General features: G+C 38.4%; 2 protein-coding genes across 5 annotated transcripts in view; both read left to right on the top strand.

Moving 5' to 3' along the window:
• Positions 1 to 6,462, top strand: part of pum1 (pumilio RNA-binding family member 1) — a 34,430-nt gene extending 27,968 nt beyond the window's left edge. For 3 of the 4 annotated variants that reach the window (XM_084130690.1, XM_084130688.1, XM_084130689.1), the window contains exons 17-22: positions 1,230 to 1,364; positions 1,467 to 1,604; positions 2,798 to 2,923; positions 3,023 to 3,144; positions 3,237 to 3,429; positions 5,048 to 6,462. In XM_084130690.1, coding sequence (XP_083986816.1) covers positions 1,230 to 1,364; positions 1,467 to 1,604; positions 2,798 to 2,923; positions 3,023 to 3,144; positions 3,237 to 3,429; positions 5,048 to 5,179 — 846 coding nt within the window. In that variant the 3' untranslated portion in view covers positions 5,180 to 6,462. The remainder of the gene's footprint in view (positions 1 to 1,229; positions 1,365 to 1,466; positions 1,605 to 2,797; positions 2,924 to 3,022; positions 3,145 to 3,236; positions 3,430 to 5,047) is intronic. The other variant, XM_084130691.1, reaches the window with a different exon arrangement.
• A 1,971-nt stretch (positions 6,463 to 8,433) lies between these two features.
• Positions 8,434 to 27,837, top strand: part of sdc3 (syndecan 3) — a 31,936-nt gene continuing 12,532 nt past the window's right edge. Inside the window, exon 1 of the mRNA XM_084130337.1 lies at positions 8,434 to 8,829. Coding sequence (XP_083986463.1) covers positions 8,773 to 8,829 — 57 coding nt within the window. The 5' untranslated portion in view covers positions 8,434 to 8,772. The remainder of the gene's footprint in view (positions 8,830 to 27,837) is intronic.

A 27,837-nucleotide genomic window follows, 5' to 3' on the forward strand; every position in this document is an offset into this window, starting at 1 on the left:
GCCTGGGGGTAAGGTGTCTAATTTTTTTGGTCTAAATTAAGTCAGTCTTTATTTTTGTGAAACAGTCTAATGCCTGGTTCAGATTACACGATTTTTTTTGTCTGTTACGATCGTCACGGTGTCAGATTACACGATTTTGACTCCTAAAAATCTTGTCATGTCGTGGACAAGAAACATGTCAGACTACACGTTTTCCGACCAGTCATCGCGAGCCGTTTCACACACTCATTCACTGGCACATACACACGCTCACTCACATAGCTACACGCACTCACTCACACACACACCTGACACACACTCACGCTCACTCGCACATACACACTCACTCACATACACGCACTCTCTCTCTCTCTCTCTCTCTCTCTCTCTCTCTCTCTCTCTCTCTCTCACTCACTCACTCACTCACTCACTCACTCACTCACACATGCACTCTCGCGCGCACACACATTCACACACTCACTCGCGAACACACACTCTCACTCACTCTCCCTCCCTCACTCACTCACTCGCGTGCCGTCGTCGTGGAGGACCATTAAAAAATTAAACATGCTAGTCTTTTTGTCGTGATGTCGTGAAGCATCGCAGACGCGACGTAGGTTGTCGCCCACTATGACACACTATACGAGATGAAACGATCGAATCTTGCGTCCGACGCCCGTTGTCGTTTGCGAATCCCCACGACATCCTACGTCAAACGGATCGTGCCAAAATCGGGTTAAAATCGTGTAATCTGAACCAGGCATAACTTGCATTAAACTAGTCTATGAGCACATCTTAGACTTGTCTAACACTATAGACCGGTCTAAAATAGCTTTGTGAAACCGCCCCCTGATTTGATACCGAATTAAGTCACATTATACACATGAATTTAGCTTATTTTTCTTTTAGTCATGAAATGTAAAAAGGATCGGCGCAATAAGCATAAGCTTCAGCCGACATCTTTTCGGTCAAGCAACTTTTTTTTTCTTTTAAAAATATTGTTTACACTGTAATTTAATTTTTGTTTCTATGTTTGCTTGTAAATTGGTTTTCTTTTGTTCTTTCTTTTGAAGTTGACCCAAAATAAACTTAACTAACTAGCATTTATTTATATAATACGGATTGTTGCAATGCAGCTTCACAGTAATATACAGAAAAGTAACAGTTTCAGCATTGCAAAGTTCATCAGTTATGTGCATTAAGTGTACTGGATGTCAATTAGGATGCTAAAAGCAGTTTTATGTGTTTAGTTTGGCAGTCTGGATCAGAAGTTGGCGCTGGCCGAGCGGATCCGTGGTCATGTTTTATCCCTGGCACTGCAGATGTACGGCTGCAGAGTGATCCAGAAAGCTCTGGAGTTCATCCCTTCGGACCAACAAGTCATTGTAAGTTTATGAAAGGCTGAACGCTCATGTTGTAATTATTCACGTGGCTTTGGTGAAGTTACAGTGTATGAATTAAATCAAATTTGTTTGTGTCTTTTACAGAATGAGATGGTTCGAGAGCTTGATGGGCACGTGTTAAAGTGTGTGAAGGATCAAAATGGCAATCATGTTGTGCAGAAATGCATTGAGTGTGTCCAGCCTCATGCTCTACAGTTCATCATTGATGCATTCAAAGGACAGGTGTGTCTCTTTTGAATTGTGTGAAACCCTGTATGTTTGATTATAAGGGCTTTGGGTGTGTATGTCTGTGTACCATGGGAACTTTTATGACTAATTTTTAGAGGCCTTCATTTTTGAAGCACAACTTCAGTGCAGAATCTCAGTATAACAAATGAAAAATAATTTAAATAATAATATGAAGATACATAATACATAATTTTAAACAATAAATTGGTATAATTTTTTTTCTTTTTTGTGTAGAGAAAGTTTAACATGAAATTAAAAATACACTACCATTGAAAAGTTTTTTTTGCGGTAAGATTTAAAAAACAATTATCTATTATGCTCACCAAGGCTGCAATAATTTTTATATATTATTGTATATTATATTATTTTAAATATTATTAAAATGTTTTATATATTTTAATTTGTAATTTATTCCTGTGATTCATTTGCCAATGTTCTTTTCTAGCAGCCATGCTTAATATTTTTGTCGAAACATTTATTTTTTCAGAATTCTTTGATTAATAGAGTTCAAAAGAACACCATTTATTTGAAATTAATATATATATACATATAAATAATAATAATATATATATATATATATATATATATATATATATATATATATATATATATATATATATATGAAGAGTTCAGATGCAAAAGCCTCTGCCATCTGAAATTTTCTTCTAGAATGATCATTTTTATCAAGCTTGTATATTTAAGTTCAATAATTTCACTTAAATGACAATGCAAATTACCTATTAATTACCTACTTAACTTAAATATACAAGCTTTATAAAAATGATCATTCTAGAAGAAAATTTCAGATGGCACTTAGAGGCTTTTGCATCTGAACTCTTCATATATACTTGTATACTTTTTTTGTGTGGTGGAGCCAATCTGAACTTTGAAAAAATCCTGTCAATTATTTGTAGAACTGCAGTCTTGTCAAATTCAGTGTTTCCTCTTTAATGGACCGCACTGGCCAAAATGGCTGCAACAGTGAATGAGTAGTCTATGGGACCCATGTTCTTTTAAAATGAATACTGGGGACAGAAAAGTCTACTTACATGCATTTTGTAACCTGTCTGTGCTGTGAGAAAACTGCATTATCATCCAGTTGTGTCTGGAGCGGCTTATTTTGAAATGTATTTAAAACCTTTGTCTCTTGTGTGTATGTTTAACTAATAACTGTGTGTGTTGTGCAGGTGTTTGCTCTGTCCACACACCCATATGGTTGTCGGGTGATCCAGCGTATTCTGGAGCACTGCCTGCCTGAGCAGACTCTCCCGATACTGGAGGAAATACATCAGCACACCGAGCAGCTGGTCCAGGTAATTTATGAAGCCGTCTCTTTCTGCACTGAACCAGGATCTCAGCCATTCCTCTTAAGAACGTGTTTTTTTTTTTTTTTCATCCCCATCCCCATATAGGATCAGTATGGGAATTATGTAATTCAGCATGTTTTGGAGCACGGCCGCGCTGAGGACAAGAGCAAGATTGTGTCTGAAATCCGAGGAAATGTTTTGGGGCTCAGCCAGCATAAGTTTGCCAGGTACGCACAAAGAATTTACGCACGCATGACAAACCGTCACACAAATATGAGCAAGTGTCTTATTTTGGAGCCGCTTGTGTTTTCGTTCACAGTAACGTGGTGGAAAAGTGTGTGACCCACTCGCTGCGTGCCGAGAGGGCGATGCTGATTGATGAGGTGTGCAGTATGGCGGACGGGCCCCACAGTGCCTTATACACCATGATGAAGGACCAGTATGCGAACTATGTTGTGCAGAAGATGATCGATGTGGCCGAGCCGACACAACGCAAGATTGTAATGCACAAGGTGCGGCTGCTATTTCGTCATCAGTATTTCTTCTTTTCCTGTTTGTGCCAAAGTGGGGCTGGGCGGTATGACGATATGGCAACGATATAAAGTGTCCATTAGATCTGCATGATTAATTATTAAAAGATCTCGATTCAAACGCCGACGTGATCTTTTTCATAAATTACGACGATTCGGCCTTGTCTATTAAAACAATTAAAAATCAGTAATTTATTGAGATATTATTAAAATTTTTAATATATTTTAATTTTTATTGTTGATTCATGTTCCAATGTTCTTTCTTGCAGCAATGCTTAATATTTTTGTCGAAACGATACATTTATTTTTTCAGAATTCTTTGATTTAATAGAAAGTTCAAAAGAACACCATTTATTTGAAATATTTATTTTTGTAACATTATAAAGTGACTCGGCAAACATTTAGATCTGTGTTCTGAGCCAGAGAGAGCAGTTGTCATGTATAGTTATGAAACGGCTTCACAAACTACACTATATAATTATTTCTATTGCAATTATTCAAATGATCACAGAAGTACTGGGATAAAAGTTTATAGTTCGGATGTGACACTACGGTAGCGATCAGATTGGAGTGAATCACCTTTTAAAAGTAACTTGATGCTTCAAATAGTCAATTACATCGTTACACCAGTAGGTGGCGACAAGAGACCGTTAAATATTTTTCATTAAATCGTTAGTTCAAGAGATTAGTTCAAAAACACTGATTCATCCAGTATCATCCACTGAATCATTCATTCAGAAAATAATGTGTATACATTTATATTTTTGTGGTGGAGCCAATCTGAACTTTGAAAAAATCCTGTCAATTATTTGTAGAACTGCAGTCTTGTCAAATTCAGTGTTTCCTCTTTAATGGACCGCACTGGCCAAAATGGCTGCAACAGTGAATGAGTAGTCTATGGGACCCATGTTCTTTTAAAATGAATACTGGGGACAGAAAAGTCTACTTACATGCATTTTGCCGTGAGAAAACGGCATTGATAATTTCTGACACACTCAATACAGCGAACATTTAAATCTGTCTTTGCGTTGCCGCTGACTGACTAAGAGCAGTTGTCATGTATAGATATGAAACAGCCACACAGTATCATTCACAATAATTTAAATAATTGAAAGTATGATAATCATATTATTACATTGTTACACCAGTAGGTGGCGACAAGAGACTGTTAAAAAATATGTCATTGAATCATTCAAGAGATTCGTTCCAAAACACTGAATCATTAACAAATGAAGTCTAACCCACAGAATTGTCAAAATGCCCATTATTTAGAGTATTCACTTAAACACAGTAGATTATATCTTAAATTAACAAACAGTAAATTTAGTTTGTGCATTTAGTCTTAAAGTGACAGCAGCCTAATATACAATGTCTGTAGCATTTCTTGCATTAAACTTTTAGATACAGTAGTTTTATTTATTTAATTTGTACATTTGTTCTATTGTATTAATCCTAGTGTTTTTATTTGCTGCTTTGTTCTTATTTTTAGTAACAATATTGTGAACAAAAACTGTTTTTGGTCGTACCGCCCACCCCTATGCTAAAGTGTGTAAGAATTGTGGTGAATGTTTTGTGATGGATTTCGCTTGTTTTTGTGTAGATCCGGCCCCATATTGCAACGCTGCGGAAGTACACGTACGGAAAGCACATTTTGGCCAAGCTGGAGAAGTACTACATGAAGAACGGCGTTGACCTCGGCCCACTCTGTGCACCTCCTAATGGCATCATGTAAACCCTTCCCATAATTCCTCTAGGATGGCCGTCTGTGAGTGTGTTCGTCCACAGTCGACGACGTAGGGATGTTGGGGTGGAGAGTCCTAACCTTCTCCTCAACACTGAATCATCCCCAGGTTGTTGTGACCTGTTTTTTTTTTGTGTGTTTGTTTTTCCTCTCCCTTTTAGCATTTCTTCCGTTTTTTGCTCTACTACCTAAATGATGGTCCTTTTCGGTCCTGTATGAAATGAGAGAATATTTGATTTATCCCATGTTCAATCATATAGGCTTGCGCAAACACACTTTATTGCTTCGCAACACCTTTCTAACTCGCATATTCTTTCATAACACACACAAACACACACACATTATCACTAACACTTGATTGCTAACACGCAGACATTTAGCATGGGAGACGTTTTTGGTCTTGCTTCTATAAACTATTTAGTGCATACTTGGTGTAGACCTTTGCATATATATATAAATATATATATAAAACTTTGTAGTTTTTCTGGTTTTTGATGTCCAATCTGTATCTATAATCTTCCCCTGTAGTGAATACATACTTCTGATTGTATAATTGTACATTTGTAAACCTTCGCTAATGTAAATGTGGACTCGCTTCTACAGCCCTTTTTTGGTATGAGGAGAAAAAAAAAAAAAAACGACAAAATGGAAAAAAGAAAATCTTGTGCATTTCAGTGTAAATTCTCACCTCTTTGGTTGTGGTTTCTGAGTTATGAGTTGTTATATATTGTAAATTGTAATATCAGATTTTTTTGTTGGTTTTGAAGCCCTTTGAATTATTACTGCATAGATGTACAAAGAACAGAGAAAAGTGCGCACTCTGCTTTTAGCCATTCACCAGCCACCTCTTTTTCACCTCCACTCATCCCTTTCTTTTTTTAAGATCTTTTATAGTCCCTCCCTGACTCCTGGGCAGGTAGCAGCAAGCGCGTGTGTGTGTATGTGTGTGTGACGCGCTCGACTGCCCTGGGTCAGAGTCGGAGGTGTGTACAGATTTGCCATTCTTTTGTCTACTTGTAAGTGATTGTAACATACTGGCCATTGGTTTTTGATTTGGAACACTCTCTGGTGTATATTTAAACAGCCTTGTGTATATTTCCTATGATTCTCTTTATGCAGGCACACTTGTAACCATAATGTGTATAGGTAACAGATGCTGTGTGTGCTTTCTGCCTGGGCAACTATTTTTTGTAACTCCAGTTGTAGATTGTCTCTAAACAACGTGTGATCTTTATTTTGAAACAAAACAATGAAAAAATTTCAAAATTTCACAACAGCCTCTGACTCTTTCTTTCCATGTGTTTGGGACTGGGATCATATTAATGTCTATAAGCTATTCTGTCATAATTCTCTTAGGAAAAAAAATACTCTTGTTTGGACTAATTTTAGTTGCTTTAGTTTATCATCACAACTTTAATGTACACGTTGGACATCTTATGCTTTTTTACATGTTTTATTATTCTCTATATCAGTGTCACTGTTTCTGAACTCACTGAAACGCGTTTATTGTAGTCTTCCAGAAACAAACACGTTAAAATATTCCTCATTTAAATAATTCATACATAGAATAAAGGGGGCGGGGCCTGGTTGAGTTAGTTAGTTAGTGTGTTAAACTGGTGGTTATGTTAAGGGGCGGGGCATTTCCCAAACATGCTTGAAGCATTTGACCAATCACAACACACTGATCCAGCTGACCAATCAGAGCACTGTGCTTTTCAGAAGGAGGGGCTTCATAGAGACGGGAACTAAACAGAGCGTTACTGACAGGCTGGGAAGAGAGGAGCTGCAACAATGGGGAATATGGGAAAAATAATCCTTTTTTTTTTAATTCAAGCATGTTTCTATTCTAGAAAAAGCCCAAAACTTTGTAAAAGTGCATAACAGCTCCTCTTTAATGAAACAAATGATAATGCGTAATGAATGTTTTCTTAATGACGGCCTGAGGATACTGTACTGTCTTGATGAAAGTATAGCAGATACGCATTGATGAAGGATTTCTTTAGAAATCACACTCGCATTAGTGGTTTTCAAGTGTAGAACTTGCGTAACATCTTTCCAGGAAACACATTATGAGTAAACGCATATCTCGAATGCACTGCAAATCTCTTTAGATAAAAGCATCTGACAGATGTGCAATTGTAAATCTTGCATTTTTATAGGGTGACTAAAAGCCTGTTCACACCCAGGATGGTGGCCGTAACTATAAAGTTTTGATAATTGTTCTGATTCTGACAACAGGTTAGTCCACGCCACAAATACACTGGAACAATTTAATTGGACTCACTTTCAGAATGATTTCATTTCCTGCTGATGAATGATCAAAAGATGAAAGCATTAAAAGCCAGAATCAGAATAGTTCATTGTTCCATCACAAAAGTACAATGAATACAAAGCCTGATGTATTAAATATTAGTAAAAAAAATGATTATGAAATATAAAAGAAATTCTAACAAATGACTGACAAATTATATAGTGAGAATATGGAGCTCACAGTCAAGAAACACATCGGTTTTATTCACAGGCTCAAAATGAGCAAAAATATGCTCACCGCACAGATGTTGCCAAAAAGTACACTGTAAAAAGCTTTCACCTTAAAAATAATGAGTTAACTCAAAATGTGAAGTACTAAATGACAACTTGGAAATTTGAGTAGATTAAACTTACAATTTTAAAGCAGCACAAACACTTTTTAAGTTGAAACAACAATTCTATAAATTATATCTGATAGCTTATAAAATATATCAATATTTTTATAACAGACTTAAATATCAGTTGTCTCCCAATAATATGTCTTAGTAATTAGATATTTAAATGTTTTATGATTATCAACGTAATAGTGTTAATTATGAGGGGCAAAACACAATGTAATGCAATAAAATGATGATAGAGAAAAATTATGATATGCACACTTTTATTCAACTCTGTGTACTGTTGTTCTGTGCACTGGAAGCTGCATCTGAAGACAAATTCCTTGTGTTTGCCAATAAATCTTATTCAGATTCTTATTCTTAAAAGGCATTTTTAAGATTCACTAGGAGTCCAAACAGTAGCATGAAAATATTTCAGAGGTATGATCAAAAACATATGTCCACTACTACAGACACAACAAAAAAACCGATATGCAGCAGAGTCTGATGAACATCTTGATAGGGGAGGAGAGGCAGGGAGGGAAGACGGGCTGCAGGGGGCATAACCATTCCTCAACCGCACGAGGAGGAGAATCCAACCAATGCCCTCCTCTTCTCACACACGCCATAGCGTACAGAAGAGAAAGAGGAGTGTGTGTGTGAGAGAGAGAGAGAGTGAGAGGAGTTCTGGTCTTCCCTGCTTCCACATCCATCCAGTCTCAACCACTGAAGTCAGAGGGGAGTAGATCACTAGAGGCCGTGCGCGCGCTGCTACTCCTCCTCGGTCTTCGCGTGGTTTTGCGGGGATTTGACCGTGTGCCGTACGCGATCACGGATGCGCCGACAAAAGCGACTGCCCTGAAGTTGGATACCGAAAACGAGAGGTTTACTCCTACCTAGTACCTTAACGAGGAGCGGGGTGACGAGAGCCCCGTGTTTTGCCGTGTTCGGAGCACCATGAAGCGCCCGTGCTGGACGGCGCTCGCGCTGCTGCTGCTGGCGCAAACTGCACTGGTAAGAATGACACTCTATTGTGATCTATTGTTAGGAAGAGGGGCGATTTACCGCCGGTCACACGCGCTCAACAATCGGGATTATGTTCGTGCGTGTTTGCGGTAATCGTTATGAGAGAGGGTGCATTGTATGGTCATTAATTAGGCGACAGGAGCCGTGTTGCAAATCTTGGACGCGACCCACATTCTCTCGGCTGACCGCAGACAGCGCGTCTCTGGCGGCCTGGGGAGCGCGGTGGGCGCGCTGGAGGAGCTCCGTGCTGGGACCCACGACTCACGGTGCGGGTTTCCATTGAGCACCTTTGCCTTGTTTGGCCATTTTGATCTGGATGTGGGTGGATAGGTGGGTGTGTGTTGGTGTTGTGGGTCACAGACGCACCGTTACGCTAGCCTCCTTCCCCGGTTGTCTGATTATGTTGGCGTGGAGCTTGTGTGTGTGTGTGTGCGCGCGTGTCATGATAAACTATAATTAACGCGTCGCATCTAATTATGGTTTAATTACGAGCCCTTTGTCCCTCATGTTTGCCTGTCGGTGGTCCCTCCACACGTACCGTTCTCTTTGAGGTCAAGAGTGATCGGTGGGCTCTAGACATGCCCGGTAATTACAGCAGGGCTGCATTATAATGGGTTAAAGCAGGTTAAAGTAGGTAATCGGCGGAGGTGTTGGAAGTGTTGCCGATCGTCGGGTGATATTGACCGGAGATCGCCTGAGGAGGAGGAGGAGGAGGAGGGTGTGGAGGGGCTGCGGGGGGTGACGTCATTGGTTTTCGCGGCGCGAGAGAGCAACTACCTTTTTCACAGACTGTTATGACGCGCTTTAACCAATGATCTTAACCGGTTTTAACGACCAGCACCATCGTAAATCCTGCAAAGTTTTTATATTATATATTTTTTTATAACACTACTATACCTTGTATTATATTACCTTTGCATCAAATGACAAAAATAAAATAAAATAAAATAAATAGTTAACGTTGCTGTGAGGGTATTTCTTCTCTCTTCTGACTGCCGTTATCAATCTCTCTCCATTTTTTCTTCTTTTGAAAGTTGTGAAAACACTATTTTGGAGTGTTTCTTTTGCTATTTGAGCAAATAGGAACACGAAAAATATATATAATGTTGTCTCTATGATGACTTCGGCGTCTGAGAAACTTGGAAATGTGAAAAGGTGCAATTCAGAAGGGTATCAAATTCATTCACATTGTTTTTGGTATTGGTTTATTTTGAGGCTGAAAAACAACAACTAGCGGAACACAGGATCTACCTCGAGACTTGTATTTACCTTTAAGCAGTGAGCGCGAGGAAATGCATTATGATGAAAACCTTAGAACAGAGCTTAGTTCTTCTCTAGAGTTTTTATTACGAATCCTATGACTTTCTATGCTACTGAGCACTTGTGTTGAGCTCAAAGCCATTATTTTAAACAGTTGACGGACAATGATAAACTACTGGTGCTACTGGTGGTCTCAAATCCATGCCAAATTGCCAACACAGTGCCCGTCCACTTTTTCAGCAACCTTGGTTCCGGAAGTATTTTCCCCATTATTTTTTAGTTCAGGGATTTTTTTTTACAAGTATTAGTTTAAGAGTTCACCCTGATGGCTTCAACAAAAGTACCATCGATTAATAACCTCATAGCTCACAGTTGGGCTGTCTTTAACGGTTTACGTTATTAATTAAAAAAAACGTTTCCCCTATGGAGAAAATAAATGGTATTGTTTACTTCCGGAACCCGACTAGTGCACTATTGGGTAGCTGAGGAGAAAATATCGTCTTATAGTTGACCATTATTGTAAAGATTGGCCACATATTAAGCGTTTTTTTCCCCACAAGTAGTTGATGAATGCTCAATTTTACCAGGCATTTATACTTTTACAATCTAGATATAAAAGTAATCCATCATATATGTGAACAAAATACATTCTATGCACTCATGACCTTGAAAGTTTTATTTTGGTCCACTTTAGGCATCAGTTGATTCATGTTTTTGTTGTTGTTTTGAAGCCAGTTTTTACTGACCCCTTAAGTTTGCAACAAACAAGTGAACCTGCATTGTTTGCATTCACATTTTAAGCGAATCACAGTGTAGATTTGAAGCAGTCTTTACTCCAGTTAATATCGAGCGTTCACAGTCAAGATTCATGGTAACCACACTGAGGCCGGTGAACATCCAAACACAGCAGAATCAGACATCAGGAACTTTAACAGCTTTTGCATTGCTTGTTCATCAAGATATGTGCAAATGTGTTTCTTCAAGTGTGTCAAAGGAATCACCTTTCTTGTCACGTGTCAAACTGAGATGTCTTGTAAGTCTAGGCTGGCTGATGAGCAAATTCACACACTTTACTGTGCAAAAACACCCACATTTGGCTGGGGTTGGGTGTTAATTTCAAAACCATGTTGTCCATTCAAAATGAATCCACACACTTTGTATAATGCGTGGTTGGTTGAGTTGTGGCCACTTCAAACGGATGCGTCATGTGGATCGGGTCAGTGGTGTCATATCCTTTCTGGCTTTGTGTGCCAGAGATGGAGTTTAATTTAGATCTGAGAATTGAGCTAATGGACACGCATCTGCTCCTGAGAGCTCCTGCATTTATGCGTGTGTTTTAAAGGATCATGTTGGACTCCTGGGTTCAGCACTGAATCGGTGTTTTGTGCTGTAGACGACAAAGACAACCATAGAGAGGGAGGGAGATGAGGAGGAGGGAACGAGAGAAAACGAGTAGAGAGGAATGTGTGAAGCAATTTGACACAGGAAGTTTCTGCTTCTGGCTTTCTCACTCAGCTGTATGGAGGTCTCACTTTACAGACTCACAAAAGCTAGAAAGTTTAAGGTTTTGATTGGGACATGCCACGCTCAAAGTCTGTGTTGCCTGTGAGGAGGATTAGCATTGCTTGGGAAAATAAACCAATGTGGGATTGGAGCCAAAATGTTTAATTCAGCCTAAAATGAAAATTGTGTCTTCATTGACTCACACTTGTTTCATTCCAAACCTTTAGGACTTTTTGATGTGCTGGAAGACATGTTTTTGTCCGTACAATGAAAGTCAATGGTGTCCAAAACAATATTGGACCCCATTGACTTTTAGTGCATGGCCAAAAAATGCTGAGGCTTCTTCCCCCCAAAATATATAATTTTGTGATCCACGGAAGAAAGTCATGCATGTTTGGAACAACGTGAGAGCAAAATGAACTGGCCCACAAGATGTTTCTCCTAAAAGTGTTCAAATTAGCCACAATCGTTGACATACACAGTAAAGCCGGCAGGAATCAGTGTGTGTGGATGTGTCTCTCGGCAGGTGTGTGTTAACAGCCGTGGTGACCCAGATCCCTGCTGAGATAATGACCCTACAGTCTGAAAGTCAACTTCCGTCCCGTTTGAAATGATCAGAGGTGGTCTTTGGGGCGGGTCTCTGACCTTCAACGTATATAGCGGGGAAATTTCAGCGAAAACAGTCGGTAGTTGTGACACACCCCAGCAAAATCCAGTTGCACAACACTGATCGTTTGGGTTTTGGAAGAATCTGATGAGCAATATTTGACTTGCTTCATATTGACTTTTTGATCACAGGCTTTGGTGTCTTGGCAATCTGAGCACAGACATGTTTTTTAGGAACTGTAAAATGAGATTTGTTTTTCAGGAGACAAATGTGTGAGAGAAAAGACTTTCTTTTAATCTCAGTAATATGTTTACATGCACTTCATTAGCATTCCATTTCAGTCAAACTAAAGCAATCATTTGTCTTTCTAAAATGTCACTTAAACACTTTTAGTCTGAGTGAAATTGCTTCAGTATGGGTTTCTAGGTCTGTTAGTCCAATAATGGGTTTCGTTCAGCATGTAATACAGACAATAGTTGGCTTCGGTGTTGAGAAAAGATGAAAAACGTTGTATTAATTCTGCATGTAAATGTACTTTGTGTCTAGGAGCAACAATTGAGATATTAAAAAGGGGCTGTTCTCAAAACCCGTTTTTTCTTTCTGCTGCGCTACATTAGTTTTACAATACAAATATGGATGTAACGATACCCTCACGATTCGATACATATCACGATACCGAACTCATGATACGATAATATTGCGATACACCAAGACAAGTGGTAAAAGGTTAACAAAAAATACTAAATTTGGTTTTACATTGGTTGTGGAAATGAATAAGCTTTGACTTGGTGCTGATAACCCAATGCACAGGACAATAATGACACCAGGATAAAAATATTCATTTTAGACGAATATGCTTGCACTCTGTCACTGACTAGATATATTTAAAATAATGTAAGCCACATTTTACTGGTAGCATAAAACATTGGCATTATCAGGACTCACAAATATTCCCACATTGCATTATTATACATTATATTCAACATTAAATATAGTAGTGTAATGACACTAAAACTCTGAAAACTTTTTTTTAAAAATTTATTTATTGAACATGTTAAAAAAATACAACAACAAAACTAAATAAGAACAAACAATCAACAAAAAAGATCATCAGCAGATGATCCAAATAACAGTCATGTTCAAAGGGGTAGGAAGAAGTTAATATAACTTTTCTTGTCCTACCCCCACTTCAATGATATTTTTAGCTGCTTAAATTGTTTGCATCATTATATATTCAAACTAAATAAAAATCAACAAAGCTCTGAAAATCACTGTTCCAGTTCATATCCATCTAGGATTCTTTTTTTACATAACTTTAAATCATTATTGCTGTTGTTCCACAGGATAACATCCTGAGTTGTTATACAGTGAAACTTACTATTTGTTCGAATTAATGGTTTACTAAACATTGATATTCCTCTGAAATTGTACATGCTTTCTCTCAGTTGAAAAAGCTCTTGGATATTTCTAGGCAATTGGTTATTATGTGCTCTAAAAACAATTTGAATAGTTTTGTAGTCAATTCAAAAACTTGAATTCTTTTCTCACACAGTAATTTTTATTTTGGGTGAACTATTCACAATACAGTTTGTCACGATCCACGATACATATTGTTGCATTTTTATATTGCGATATATATTCTTACAGCCATAAATGTAAACATACATGCCCTAGAGTCTAGACTGACGTGTTTAACCACTGTGCTCATGTGTTTTGCAGCTTCTCTCACGCATAACATGGCGTTCTCAAAACGTGTCTAGACCTTGCGCCTCACGGTGTTTTTAACACGCTCTGTGAACACGAACAGCCCCATATGTGACTTTTTCTTCCCTACACTAAGCATCTGATAAAGCTTGTCAGTTCTGTAAAACAAGTTCTGCATATACATTTGCATTTGATGCTATTTTGACAGTGTATGTTCGTTCTCAGACAGTCTAACTGCTTGTGGTAACACCTGACTGCTCTAAATTTCCACAAGCCACAAGTCTTGCACCAAACACTGTGGTAATTCCATGTTGACATAATAAGCGCATTTCCCGAGGCCTCCAGCTGAAGCGTAGTGTCGCCAAAGAAAATACATTATCAGGTCCACCAAATGGCGCTGCGTTCTGGTGTGAAAGCGCTTCATTTCGAGGTGTCAGCCGAGGAGGTTCACCTTATCAGCCCTCCTGCTTCACATAAACTAAATGAGCCACATCACACTGACCTCGCTCTGACCTCCTCACATCCGTCACACGCCTCCTGCCCGATAACCTGAAGATGATGGATGCAGGTAGGGGAAATCTGGGGCAAATCAGTGTCGTGTGTGTGTGTGTCGTTCATTCATTCAGTTAGGAAGAATCCTCAAGCTTTCATTTATAATGTTGATTACCAAAATGCTGAGTTACAATGAGGCACAATGTAAGTGAATGGTGCCGATCCATAAACGTTAAAATATCATTGTTTTAATAGCCATGAGATGAGATGCAAACAATGAGTTTGAACACGTCCCCCCCCCCTTGATTGACAGGATATAATCGGCCCTAATAATAGGCTGTTTTTAAACAATCCAATGGTTGATAGTGAAAATAATTGCTTTTATCGGCAGATAAAAGCAATTTATTTCACTATCAGCTGATACTGATTATATATGTGTGTGTGTGTGTATATATATATATATATATATATATATATATATATATACAACCTTGATAAAAATGATCATTCTAGAAGAAAATTTCAGATGGCACTTAGAGGCTTTTGCATCTGAACTCTTCATATATATATATATATATATATATATATATATATATATATATATATATATATATATAAAATATTCAAATATATAAGCAAAAGAGGGTTGAGTTCAAATTATTTTTGAGGTAATTAACATTATGCCACAAATGCTCTCCTCTCAATCTGTCATTCACCCTTATTGCACCTGGAATATTCCTTTCAATCCTTGATCCGTGAGTTAATTGGACGAACAAGCTGTGATTTACTATTACAAGCTCTAACATTGTACCGTAGAAACCCATTTTAGGATCAGAGCTCGTACAGCCAGGAAAAGAGAGCAGAGCGAGGGATGAATTGCTGAGAGAGGTGGAAACAGAAAGGTGGAGACTATCGGGGCTCGCTGCTCTTTCCCAGGAGACTGTGTTCCTCTACCTGTTCTCCACAGTGTCACCATGACAACAGCACATCTCCGTCACAGCCGTATCTCTGGTCTCTCCCTTTTCTTTGCCCCTCTCGTTCTGTCATTCACCCTTTTCTCTTTCCCTGCTTGCTCTTTTTCGTTCCGTCTCTCTGGCTAATTAAGATGCGGCTCCAGCAGTCTGATGGGGGAGGGGAAATCACTCCATACCTGAGAGACACAGGAAGAGAGAGAGAGACACGTAAACTATATTTTACAGCTGGATATGAGGACGTTTATGGCTTTATAACGGGCTGTAGTGTAATATTGTTTTACGGGTTTGGTTTTATATGTGCAAATGGCAGTTTGCAATCGGGTTCCTCAGAAAAACCCACAGCTTGACTGAATGTTTTTTTTCCCCCTTAGCTTTTCTGTCCAAAATATATGTGTGATTGCGTGTGTGTGTGTGCGCCATGCTATAATAAGACCCTAAATTAGAGAGCATTGGTGGGAGGCGTTCCAAAGCCACAATGATTTTTTAAGATGCCTGCCCAATGCGCTCTATAAATATGAACATGGCTATTGTAGCCAAAACAGGACAGCCCTTGCCCGGAGAAAACGTGTTTATGCGCATGTGTCCTTCCTTTTCCTCCTCCTTCCCTGTGTGTTTGTTTGTTCTGCAGATGTTCTCATGGCCTCTTGCTTGGGGAAAGGGTAGGGATAGTGACGTGTTTCCGTGGAGATAGCGGAACCATGAGGGTAATTAGGTTAACGAGTGAATGTGGGCGTGGCCTCGCACTCAGGGGGATTCTGGTATGTCGTTAAGGTTCCAGTGGCGGGGTGAGGCGAGACCGGTGTCTATACAATGATAAAAGCAGCCCGGAGTTAATTAGGAACGAGGAATATTTAGATAACCCTTGTCAGAGGCGATGTGCAGGCCATTAATCAACAAGATTTGCGTTTATTATAAAGACAGATGATGAACTGCATGTAAGTGCGGGCTTTCATTCAGTTGAGAGCACATGTTCATGTGTTTAATGAGATGGCTTTGTGAATATATGGCATTATATGTTTACGTTTAGGCATTTAGCAGATGCCTTTAATCCAAAGCGGCTTTCAAATGAGGAACATCTTTAGCATTTTACCATTCAACTACAACAGTCCCTGAAAACAGGGAAATTGATTTTTAACGATAGCTTATAAACCTTTAAAGACAGCCCTAACTGTGAGGTACGAGGTTTTTAATTGATAGTATTTGAGTCAGCCCACATTATTTGAGCTTTTTTCTTAAAATAATCGTGTTTAACAGCAGAATTCGTAGTGAAAACTACATTTCCCATGATGCTGTACAAAAATTCCACCAATCAGAGAGTCGCCACAATCAAAACGTGCCAAAATAGCTTTTTAACTCTCCCATAAAGCACCGCAATTGACGTAATTAAGACGATCTCCCTGTGCTCTCAAAATACTTAAATATTTGTATGTGCATATTTTGCTAAACTTTTAATATATTGTTTATATATTTGCTATATTTGTTTATATATATATACATATATACATATATGAAGAGTTCAGATGCAAAAGCCTCTAGTGCCATCTGAAATTTTCTTTTAGAATGATCATTTTTATCAAGCTCGTATATTTAAGTTGAATAATTTCACGTAAATGGCAATGCAAATTACCTATTAATTGTCATTTAAGTGAAATTACTTAACTTAAATATACAAGCTTTATAAAAATGATCATTCTAGAAGAAAATTTCAGATGGCACTTAGAGGCTTTTGCATCTGAACTCTTCATATATATATATATATATATATATATATATATATATACATTTTAAATGAGTAGTGTTATATTTCCATTGTTTTGTTTTTAATTCGATTATGCTGTTCGCAATGCTTCATAGGATTGTAGTTCTTTACCTTTTGTATACGATTTTCAAATATATCTTTGCTTCAAATCAAACATGATGATTAATGATTCACCTTGTAGCTGATTAGCTTGGTTTATGGCCTATAAAGCTTTAACAAAGACTTTTTAAAAAATCCCAATGGGAGAAATGAATGGGAAAAAAACACTTCCGGAAGCAGCGGCGCTGAAGAATTATGTGGGAACTGCTGCACGCTATATCTTAGCAAGACTGATGTGCATTCGGTGCGATGAATGTGACTGTGTATGTGTATGACTACGTTCACACAGTCGACACCTTCCATAACTCCAGAAAATGTCATCACTATTAAAATGGCATAATATAATAAATGAAGCCAATGAAGGCACGACCTCATGTCAAATGTTAATTAACCGACACAAGCTTAAAATGCTTAAAAAAAAATAAAAAAAAAACAGTAAAATGGATTGCAAAAACTGTTTGAGAGCAAAACTGATGAGAGCGGAACAGTTGGAAAGACAGCAATTGGATTAAAACTTTCTGATGCTGCCCAGCTCATGATTTTATTGTGTCTGTCTCTGTGAGTTACAGAAACCTCAAGTGAAAAACCCCAAAACACAAGATAAGTGAGTCTAAGTCTTGAATATTTAAGAGTCAGTTCAGTTCAGAATGCCGTTTTTTCTCTCGTTTATTATAACAAAATTACATTTTTATTCAGCAAGGATGTATTGAATTGATTAGAAGTGACAGTATAGATTGATGTTACAAAAGATTTCTATTTCAAATAAATGGTGTTCTTTTGAATGTCTTTCAACATTGATAATAATAAGAAATGTTTTTGAGCAGCAAATCAGCATATAAGAATGATGTCTGAAGGATCATGTGACCCTGAAGACTGGAGTAATGATGCTCATCTAATAGTTCTGAGGGGATTTCCTGGAGAGAAGGACTTTACATTATTTAGTAGTCAGTCCTCTTGGTGGATGAGTGTGTGTGTGTGTGTACTGCAGAGTATATACAAACTGTGTTTGTGACTTTTGCACTTTATTTAAATAATTAAAACATGTTGCTTTTGAAGAAACAAGTATTTGTCCATATGATCAAACTTATAACATCTGAATGGATGATTCTCTAGAGGTTTTTAGTTCCAGTGAATGCATGTTATATAATCGGACTAATATGCATAGCCGGTCTGACACCAAACAGTGATTTCATAATTTTAAAATATTTAGTATTCACACACATTTTATTTAAGAGATTTATTTATGCCAAGTAAAAACTCCCAGATAAGAGGCAGAGAATAAAACGAGCCTACAGCCCAAAGACAAAAATGTGTGTAAAAGCACACGAATAAAGTAAACCGTCTGAGAGGATTTCATTCACACCGTGCGTCGTTTAATCCATTTGCATTTTCTTTGTTTCTTGTTTCTCAGCCTGTATGCGCAAACACGTGCACAAAAGGTCACGCTCACCTTCAGTATAACCTCTGCTGAAGCTTAACCACTCAACAGTTGCTCGTTTTTGAAGCTCAGAGAGTCGTTTGAGAGCTTTGTGCACATTGATGTGCAAATGAACAGCGTTTTTGCAACTCAATAACCAGAACATCTTCCTACATTAGGTGCAGTTAAGAGGCTCGTCGAGTCTAAACTCAGGCTTGTTGTTGCTCTGATAAAGTATTTACGAAAAGATGATAAAGGTGTGAACTGAGAATGTCAGACGTGGTTCATCTTGATTGACAGACTGACCAATTATCTAGACTATTATAGTCCAGCCCATTCAGTCGTTATTGTCCATTTAGTGTCTCATTTTGTAATTGTAAAATCACCAGATACTTTTATACAGGACTCTTCGTTTGTATGGAAAGAGATTGCACATTCTTTTAAATAATAGCCCTTCGCTTCCATCAGCTGTGACCTTGGCTTGCGTACAGAGAATATTAATTTTAGGACATTTAGTCGCATGCTTTCATTGACTTCTCAATGCAAGATGATGTAATTCAGAGTATTATTGCACACTTTAGTGAATAACCAGTGTAGGTTGTTTTTGTGACTGGAGAGAGAATGCTTTACTTTGTATTCATCCATCCATCCATTCTTGACAAAAACAAGCATTATAATCTGTACCACGGACATGATTGTGAAGTTGTTTTAAAAAATGTGATGAAATGTCAGAATGTTGGCTGAAGTGATTGTGTTCTGCTCAGCCAGACTCTGAGTGTTTGATAAGAGGGAGCTGGCACACACACACACACACACACACAAACATGCACACACGGCGGATGAAATGCAGACTTCTGTCAAGTGTGGAGAATGACTAAGAGATAGACCCTGTAAATAACACTCTTTCAGTTCCGCACAAGAGCTGTGATATTACACAAATGAATGGTGAAGACATAAAAAGAAACTCTCGAAGTGGTTTTGTCTTTTTGTTTCAATTAAATTAATATTGTACACACATCTCCATTACATGTGTAATGGAAGATTGACATAATTAATAGATAAGATTGATGGATAGTTCACCCTGTCATTTACTCGCCCTTGTGTCGTTCCAAACCTGAATGCTGTCTTTTCTCCATAAAACACAAGGGAGATCATTTTCATTATTAATTTAAATTATATTACTTTTAATAGTCACTAATTTTAATGACTTAAATGAAATGAAAAATCAACCTGTCTATTTTCTAAATATGTTATTGATCTTATTGTGAACAATTCATCCATGCATGTTTACAATTTTTAACTTTGTTTTGACAAAACAAAAAAGATTTTAAATTTTAAATCAAATGTCATAACTAAATTTGTTGGTGAAATGAAAGACTTCTGTCTGGTGATGTATGCAGGACTTCTCCAATCATTTAGTCCACTTAAACCCCGCCCCTTTTTTACAGTTGACCGCAAACTCTCATTCAGATGTTTCCATCCAATCGACAAATGATGGATAAAACCAAGTCCCCACCCTACATTTTTTTTCTGTTTTGATAATCCATTTCCATAATAATAATCCATTACATCGCACTTTTTGGTCTTTTTGACACACAAAACCACCATATGACTGTATATGTTACTTGTGTTATGCTTTTTTGCCCTTTTTGTAGCTTTACAGCCTCTGGTCATAAAAGAAGGCGGAGCCTCAGAGCCACACCTCCCTATTACATCATTTCCTGGAAAGTTTTTTTGGCAAGATGTTTCAAACTCCAAATGAACTTCGTTTTGGCCTGATTTTTTTCAAAATGACGTTACACGTCGATTTTGCTCGATGTAGTCAATAGGGATCCTTCAGTTAAGTCACTTCACATGTGCACTGTTCACCATGATGGTTTTGAATTGCCAAACGATAGGGGATTATTTTCCTTTTTTCATGATTGAAATCCCTTCAAAAAGGAAAATACAGTTGCGTAAAATGTGTAGCGCACGTCTGTTATATCGGCTACATAAATTATAATGAGAATGTTCGCAAAGACCCGCCCCCTTTAGTTACTGTTGCTATGTCCAACAAGCCACGCCGCTCTCACGCCACACATGTTCTCACACAGTGAAATATACATCACGGAGCAGAGAGGACACTGACAGACAGGACAGACCAGGTTACTTTTGATGTGAAACAAAGTCTCAACTTTTAAATTTGGTAATTTCTTAAAGAAGTTTAAACAATAAATACCGTTTTGTGGCTCTTTAATGTGTCTGACAGATCGCTGTAGAGTCTCAGTTAAAGCTGCTCGTGAACCGATCATCTCTTCCTTCTAGTTCATTTATAGCATTAAATAAACATGAAAGAACATAAGAAGGAATGTTGTTTAACCGCGGAAAGACATCAATACACTCCGTTTTTCAAGTTCTAATCCACTGACATTAATCTACTAACTCTCCTGAGTGCTTTGTCGAACAAAAATGGTGGATTTGGCGGATTATGATTGGTTAGATCGCCTGTCAATCAAACTCCCTGCGACGGGTCAATGGTGTGCTTGGGACATGGCTTTTAATGGTGAGAAAAATTTGGATTTAGATTTATTAGCCAATACATCTGTTATCAGCTTTCAAATGTAAAGAATTATCGGTTATCCGTATCTGCCAAAATATTCATATCGGTGCATCCCTAGAATTCAATGGGACGCATCAACTGTTTGGTTACCGACATTCTTCAAAATATCATCTTTTGTGTTCAGCAGAAGAAAGAAATTCATACAGGTTTTGAACAACTTAAAGGGGCTATATGCAACTTTTTCCCCAAAATAAACGTAACAGTAGCCTTTTTATTTTACCATTTATGACTCAAACATCTCCTGATGAGCATACTGACACCTTGTCAGCTCACAGTGGGTGCACCTATAAGCCTGTATCCTATTTTTCCTATTTTCTGTCGGGTCGGATTTTTCCCGCGCTGTCTGCGGATGTGACGTCAAGCGCGTTCATGTTAAACGTTTTTAGATCACTCTGCCACCACCGCTAGTCAGCAAGTAGCCTACACTCGCAAGCAGTGCAATGGATGATAAGAGAACACTTATCTCAAACAATATATGTATTTGACTGTTCTTACCTCAGTAAACATAATGTTGACCTCCTTGCAGCAGATGACTTGTGAAGTGTGCATGTACGAGCGCGCGCTGCGAGAGCGAGCAGAAAGGAAGAGCAGTTCTGTTTTTTGGCCACAGGTGTCAGTCGCGAGTTTAAATTTCAGAAAAACGCATATAGCCCCTTTAAGGGTGAGAAAACGGCAGAATTTTCATTTTTGGGTGAACTGTCCCTTTAAATGGCATATGATCTTCTCTCAGTAGGCTGACCCAGTGGAAGGCCACGGCCTGCATCATCAACAATCTGCTGGCTGTCAGGTCCACCACAGATATCATGGAGTTGAAGGCCTCTGACTCAAACGTGATGTCGAGGCTCAGGCTCACACCTCCCCCATCCTTTGGCCTTCGAGTCAAGAGCTTAGGCCAAGATCAGCTCTACACTGTCATTTACACAAACCCTGAATGATAGTACCGCTGATATCACTGTGACTGAAGCAAAACCACGGTTCTCCAGCGATCACCGCTTTACTGTCAGAGGAATAAACGAGTCAGTAACGTTCATTATAGAGCGCTGATAAAATCAAGAAGTGTTGACCAAAGCGCTGACCAGCATAATTATATTAAAATAAATTCCTATAGCACAAAAAAAATAAAAGAGGGAAGCCTGTAATTAAAGTGAACTGTACAGTTTGTTTTTTAGGGTTAACTTGAAATGATCCAGTCAGAAATTGAGATTTACTTTTTTCTTTTTTTTTTAGTCAGTATTTATATTAACAACATAATAGACACCGGCAAGTGTAGACATTATATTCAACCTTATGCTGAGATCTGATATTTGACACAAATACAGTTTGTTGGTAATAACTTTGTCTATTAACCCTTTTATTAGTCTATACTTGTGGTTATGGTTATTGGTAGATGGAAACAAGTCTCCTATGCTCATCAAGGCTGAATTTATTTGATCAAAAATACAGTAATATTGTGAAATATTGTTACAATTTAACACATATACATAATATATTTCAAAATGTAATTTATTCCTGTGATCAAAGCTGAATTTTCAGCATCATTACTCCAGTCTTCAGTGTCACATGATCCTTCAGAAATCACTCTAATATGATGATTTGCTGCTCAAGAAACATTTATGATTATTATCAATGTTGAAAACAGTTGTTTTGCATAATGTTTTATGGAAACTGTGATATGCATCAGGATTTTTTGATGAATGGAAAGGAAACAGCATTTATACAGCATTTTATGCGTCCTTTCTGAATAAGTATCTGAAGTATTTATTTATTTTGGGGGGGAAAAAAAAGGTAGTATAGATAGTTTAAAAAAAGCCACATATTGTACAACCTGTCTGTCTATCATTAGTCTATACGGCATATGCTCATGCAGTGTCTGCATCTAATGTACGTAAGGAAAAGGATCTCAGTGTCTTTCAGAATATCATCACTATTTGTATCTAATTGGTGTTATGACTATATTTTGACATGTCAGGTATAAGAGCAGCTGTGTTTGGAGGCATTTGAGTGTCACGCTGTGCACACAGTGTTTCCCACGCAGTGATTTTCAGGATAACCCCAGATAAACTTTCGTGCTAGAACAAATGGATGCATGCTAATTTGTCAATGAAGACACGCTGCAAAAGTGTTAAATAGCTGCCTGTCATTTCGTGCAGAGAGAGAGAGAGAGAGAGAGAGAGAGAGAGAGAGAGAGAGAGAGAGAGAGAGAGAGAGAGAGAGAGAGAGAGAGAGAGAGAGAGAGAGAGAGAGAGAGAGAGAGAGAGAGAGAGAGAGAGAGAGAGAGAGAGAGAGAGAGAGAGAGACCGGAATCAGCTGCCTCAGTCAATCTATTTTCCTCTCCATTCCTTCCTGCTAATCTCCTCACTTATCATGTTGTGCATGGAAAGTGATATTGATCGATATGAGTTAAGTGAGATGTGTGTCCGCTCAGGCAGATGTGCTGGAGAGCAGATTACACTTCTGCTAATCCACAAGTGTAGGGATGAAAGATTACAGCAGAATCACCTGCTGGAGATAGAGCTAACTGACTCGCAGAGAGAGAGTTAAACACAGTTACTAAAGAGCTTTGTGGGATGGTACACAGAGCAGGACACTCGACACAACCTAGATTAGAGAGAGAGAGAGAGAGAGGGAGAGAGAGAGAGGTCACTGCAGCTCCAGACTTCGACTACAGAAAACGTTCTTTTGGGTGAATCGGGTTCATCTGGTGAGAAGTGATTTTGTGATGTCCAAATCATGAGTGAATGATTCTTATGAGCGGGGAGTTTTTAAAGAGGACTGATTATGCTTCTTCATATGCTTGCATAAGCATGAAAAACCTCCGCAAAGTCCCACCAGCTGGAGTTATTCTCTATATCAGTGTCACTGTTTCTGAACTCCCTGAAAGACCTTGTGGTAGATTTTTATTTTTATTTTTTTCGTACCTGACTTAAGTCTACCTGGGTCTCGTCTACTAATCGGCGTCCCCGAACGTCTACTAATCGACGTTAGTTTTCCTGAATCTGGGTCTCGTCTACTAATCGACGTCCTGAACGTCTCCAATCGACGTTAGTTTTCCTGAATCTGGGTCTCGTCTACTAATCGACGTCCCCGAATGTCTCCAATCGACGTTAGTTTTCCTGAATCTGGGTCTCGTCTACTAATCGATGTCCTGAACGTCTCCAATCATCGTTAGTTTTCCTGAATCTGGGTCTCGTCTACTAATCGACGTCCCCGAACGTCTCCAATCGACGTTAGTTTTCCTGAATCTGGGTCTCGTCTACTAATCGACGTCCCCGAATGTCTCCAATCGACGTTAGTTTTGCTGAATCTGGGTCTCGTCTACTAATCGACGTCCCCGAATGTCTCCAATCATCGTTACTTTTCCTGAATCTGGGTCTCGTTTACTAATTGACGTCCTGAACGTCTCCAGTCGACGTTAGTTTTCCTGAATCTGGGTCTCGTTTACTAATCGATGTGACCGAACGTCTCCAATCATCGTTAGTTTTCCTGAATCTGGGTCTCGTCTACAATCGATGTTAGTTTTCCTGAATCTGGGTCTCGTCTACTAATCAACGTCCCCGAACGTCTCCAATTGATGTTAGTTTTCCTGAATCTGGGTCTCGTTTACTAATCTACGTCCCTGAACGTCTCCAATCGACGTTAGTTTTCCTGAATCTGGGTTTCGTCTACAATCGACGTTAGTTTTCCTGAATCTGGGTCTCGTCTACAATCGACGTTAGTTTTCCTGAATCTGGGTCTCGTCTACTAATCAACGTGACCGAACGTCTCCAATCATCGTTAGTTTTCCTGAATCTGGGTCTCGTCTCCAATCATCGTTCGTTTTCCTGAATCTGGGTCTCGTTTACTAATCGACGTCCCTGAACGTCTCCAATCGACGTTAGTTTTCCTGAATCTGGGTCTCGTCTACAACTGACGTCCCCCGTTCAATAATATTTATACTCTAGCGCGTCTCCTCATCGATGTCGGCTGAGTCCCCTAACCCTAACTTGCTGCACAGCAATAACTAAACAGACTCCAGAAAATGCCTTAGAAAATGCTTTAATCACGGCCGGAGGATCTCAGACAAATCTCAGAGAGAATCCCACCAGCAAAAAGAATACAACAGTTTTTATAGAATAGGAGCATGGCGAAAATGACATGATACATTACATAATTTCCCTACAATTTGATTGGTTCTTCATATGCAAACCCTTCTTTTACTAGGTAAAAGCAAACTCTGTTTTCTTGATGTCTTCACTTTGTTCTTTAATCATGAGTTTATAAATTTAGATATCTCTCTAGTTTAATTTCCCCTTTTTGTTGTATTTTTGTTGTCACTAACACACACTCAGTCTTGAGTTTATACCAAAGGGTTTGGAAACATTTAGGATTCAAAAGCATATGAATCTTATTCCTGCAAGAAAAGTAAATGTTAGTTATGATTAATTAAAAAATCCATCACAGCCTCCACTGAAATCTTGAGTTTTCTTCCGGGAACAAACACGTCACAATATTACTCATTTAAATAATTGTCACAATATTTCTAATTTAAATAATACGCAGAATAAAGGGGGCGGGGCCTGGTTGAGTTAGTTGAAACTGGTGGTTATGGTAAGGGGCGGGGCATTTCCCAAACACTCTCAAAGCGCTTGACCAATCACAACACACTGATCCAGCCGACCAATCAGAGCACAGTGTGCTTTTCAGATCGAGGGGCTTCATAGAGACCGGAACTAAACAGAGTGTTACTGACAGACTGGGAAGAGAGGAGCTGCAACAATAGAGAATATGTGGAAAAATAATGTGTTTTTTTTTTACTTTCAAGCAAGAAAACCTATTATAGTGGATCCCAAATACAAAATATCTTTACTAATGATCAACATATCCACTAAAGCTTTTTTTTAATTCAGTAAATAGATTCGAATGTTTTGTTTCAGCGGCCATTTAGTCTGGAGACCTGTATTTGGAGAGAGAGATAAGGTTGAGAAAGAACAGTCCACTGCTTTCATGATCACGTTCACTGCATGTTTGCACTCCTTTAAATAAACACATTCCACACTCCATTTTTATCATAAGCTGTGCAAAATGAAGGAGTGTTTGTCCGGCAACCACATTCCTGCTTTAACCTGATGGTTTTTTTAATGGGCGTGATGATGAGCCTGATCTGAATTCTGGTCAGATGAGTCTTATTCTGAAGCAAATGTGACTTTAATTTATAATGCACATGCACAGACGCGCTCATCACATGATGGTTGAGTGGAGGTTAATGGTGTGGGCTGGAAACCCAGAGCTCACGGATTCTGAAATGGAGCGTTAGACAGATGCCCTGTCATTACCGAGACCTTAAGTAAGACTTGTAACCCCAAGTTACTCAAGCAGGATAGTCCCTGCAATTATTGTACTGGATGTCACTAAATGACATGGAACATAATCTGTGGTGGTGAAACAACTGGATCTGAATGCCATCCACTTTCCTCTTTCCACACTGCCAAATCATTGTTTTAATCAGCATTTTTATCTTTCTTTACAAGCCACCGCCAGCATTTTGCATCATTTTCACAAAAGTTTCTTGACCCCCAGAATATTTTGTTATATGAATATCTGACCATGCAGTAAATCAAAAGTAAGAACAGAGCTTCTGCTTAAAAGACAACATTTTATTCTAGCTTCATGCATTTTAACACTTGAATGTGGGTAAGTTTAATAAAAAAGTAACACTTTGATCAAAATACTGAGTTTTTTTTTTTCAACATGCACATACAACACTTTTATTGCATGTTTCTGCTCTTACTTTTCCCCCTATAATAGCGTCTACTATGGTATAACAGTGAAAACACAGAAAGCCAAATAATCCCAATGGTTTTGGGGAAGGGAAGCGTAGACTGCGTCCAAAACTTTGACCTCTAAAAAAAGTATGTTTTATATAGTATGAATGTGTGTAATATGAATGTAATCAGGACGTACTATATTCGTTATGCTGTCATTGTCATGTGACCTACCAGTGTCAGTTGTGTCTCTTCACTGTCATTCACAAATCCTCTCCCGTGGCCTCATGGGATAGTAAAATGTCCATCGAATGCACACTTCAGAATAGTTACTATAGTGAATTCGAACATACTACTTTTGTCTTTTGTCACATACTCTTTTTCGTCTACTATATACTATGTGATTTCAGTATGTGATTTCAGTTGCAGCCATAGTCTCATAAATGATGGAAAATGACGTCAATGGTGTGAAAAGATCATATTTACATATTTTTTCAGGATTCATTGATGAATAAAAAGTTTTCAAAAAAGCAATTATATGAAATAGAACAATGTTTACCATTATAAATGTACTTTTATTGTCACATTTGATGACTTTAGTGCGTCCTTGCTGAATAAAAGGATTCCTTTGAACCGTATATCCCTCTACTTCACGTTGCCTAATAATTCATAAAGGACGAGGAAATGCATGTACACACCTGTACATACACAGGAACTACAATAGGGTGTGTATCAACTCTGTAGGTGTGCATGTGACCGTTTAAGGATATGTCTGAACGTGTTGTTAACCTTTGAAAACAAAACTCCTTTACTCACCTTCACCACATTTAAAGACATGTTG

The sequence above is a fragment of the Abramis brama genome (genome assembly GCF_963993115.1).
Source record: "Abramis brama genome assembly, chromosome: 12".
NCBI classification, from domain to species: Eukaryota; Metazoa; Chordata; class Actinopteri; order Cypriniformes; family Leuciscidae; genus Abramis; species Abramis brama.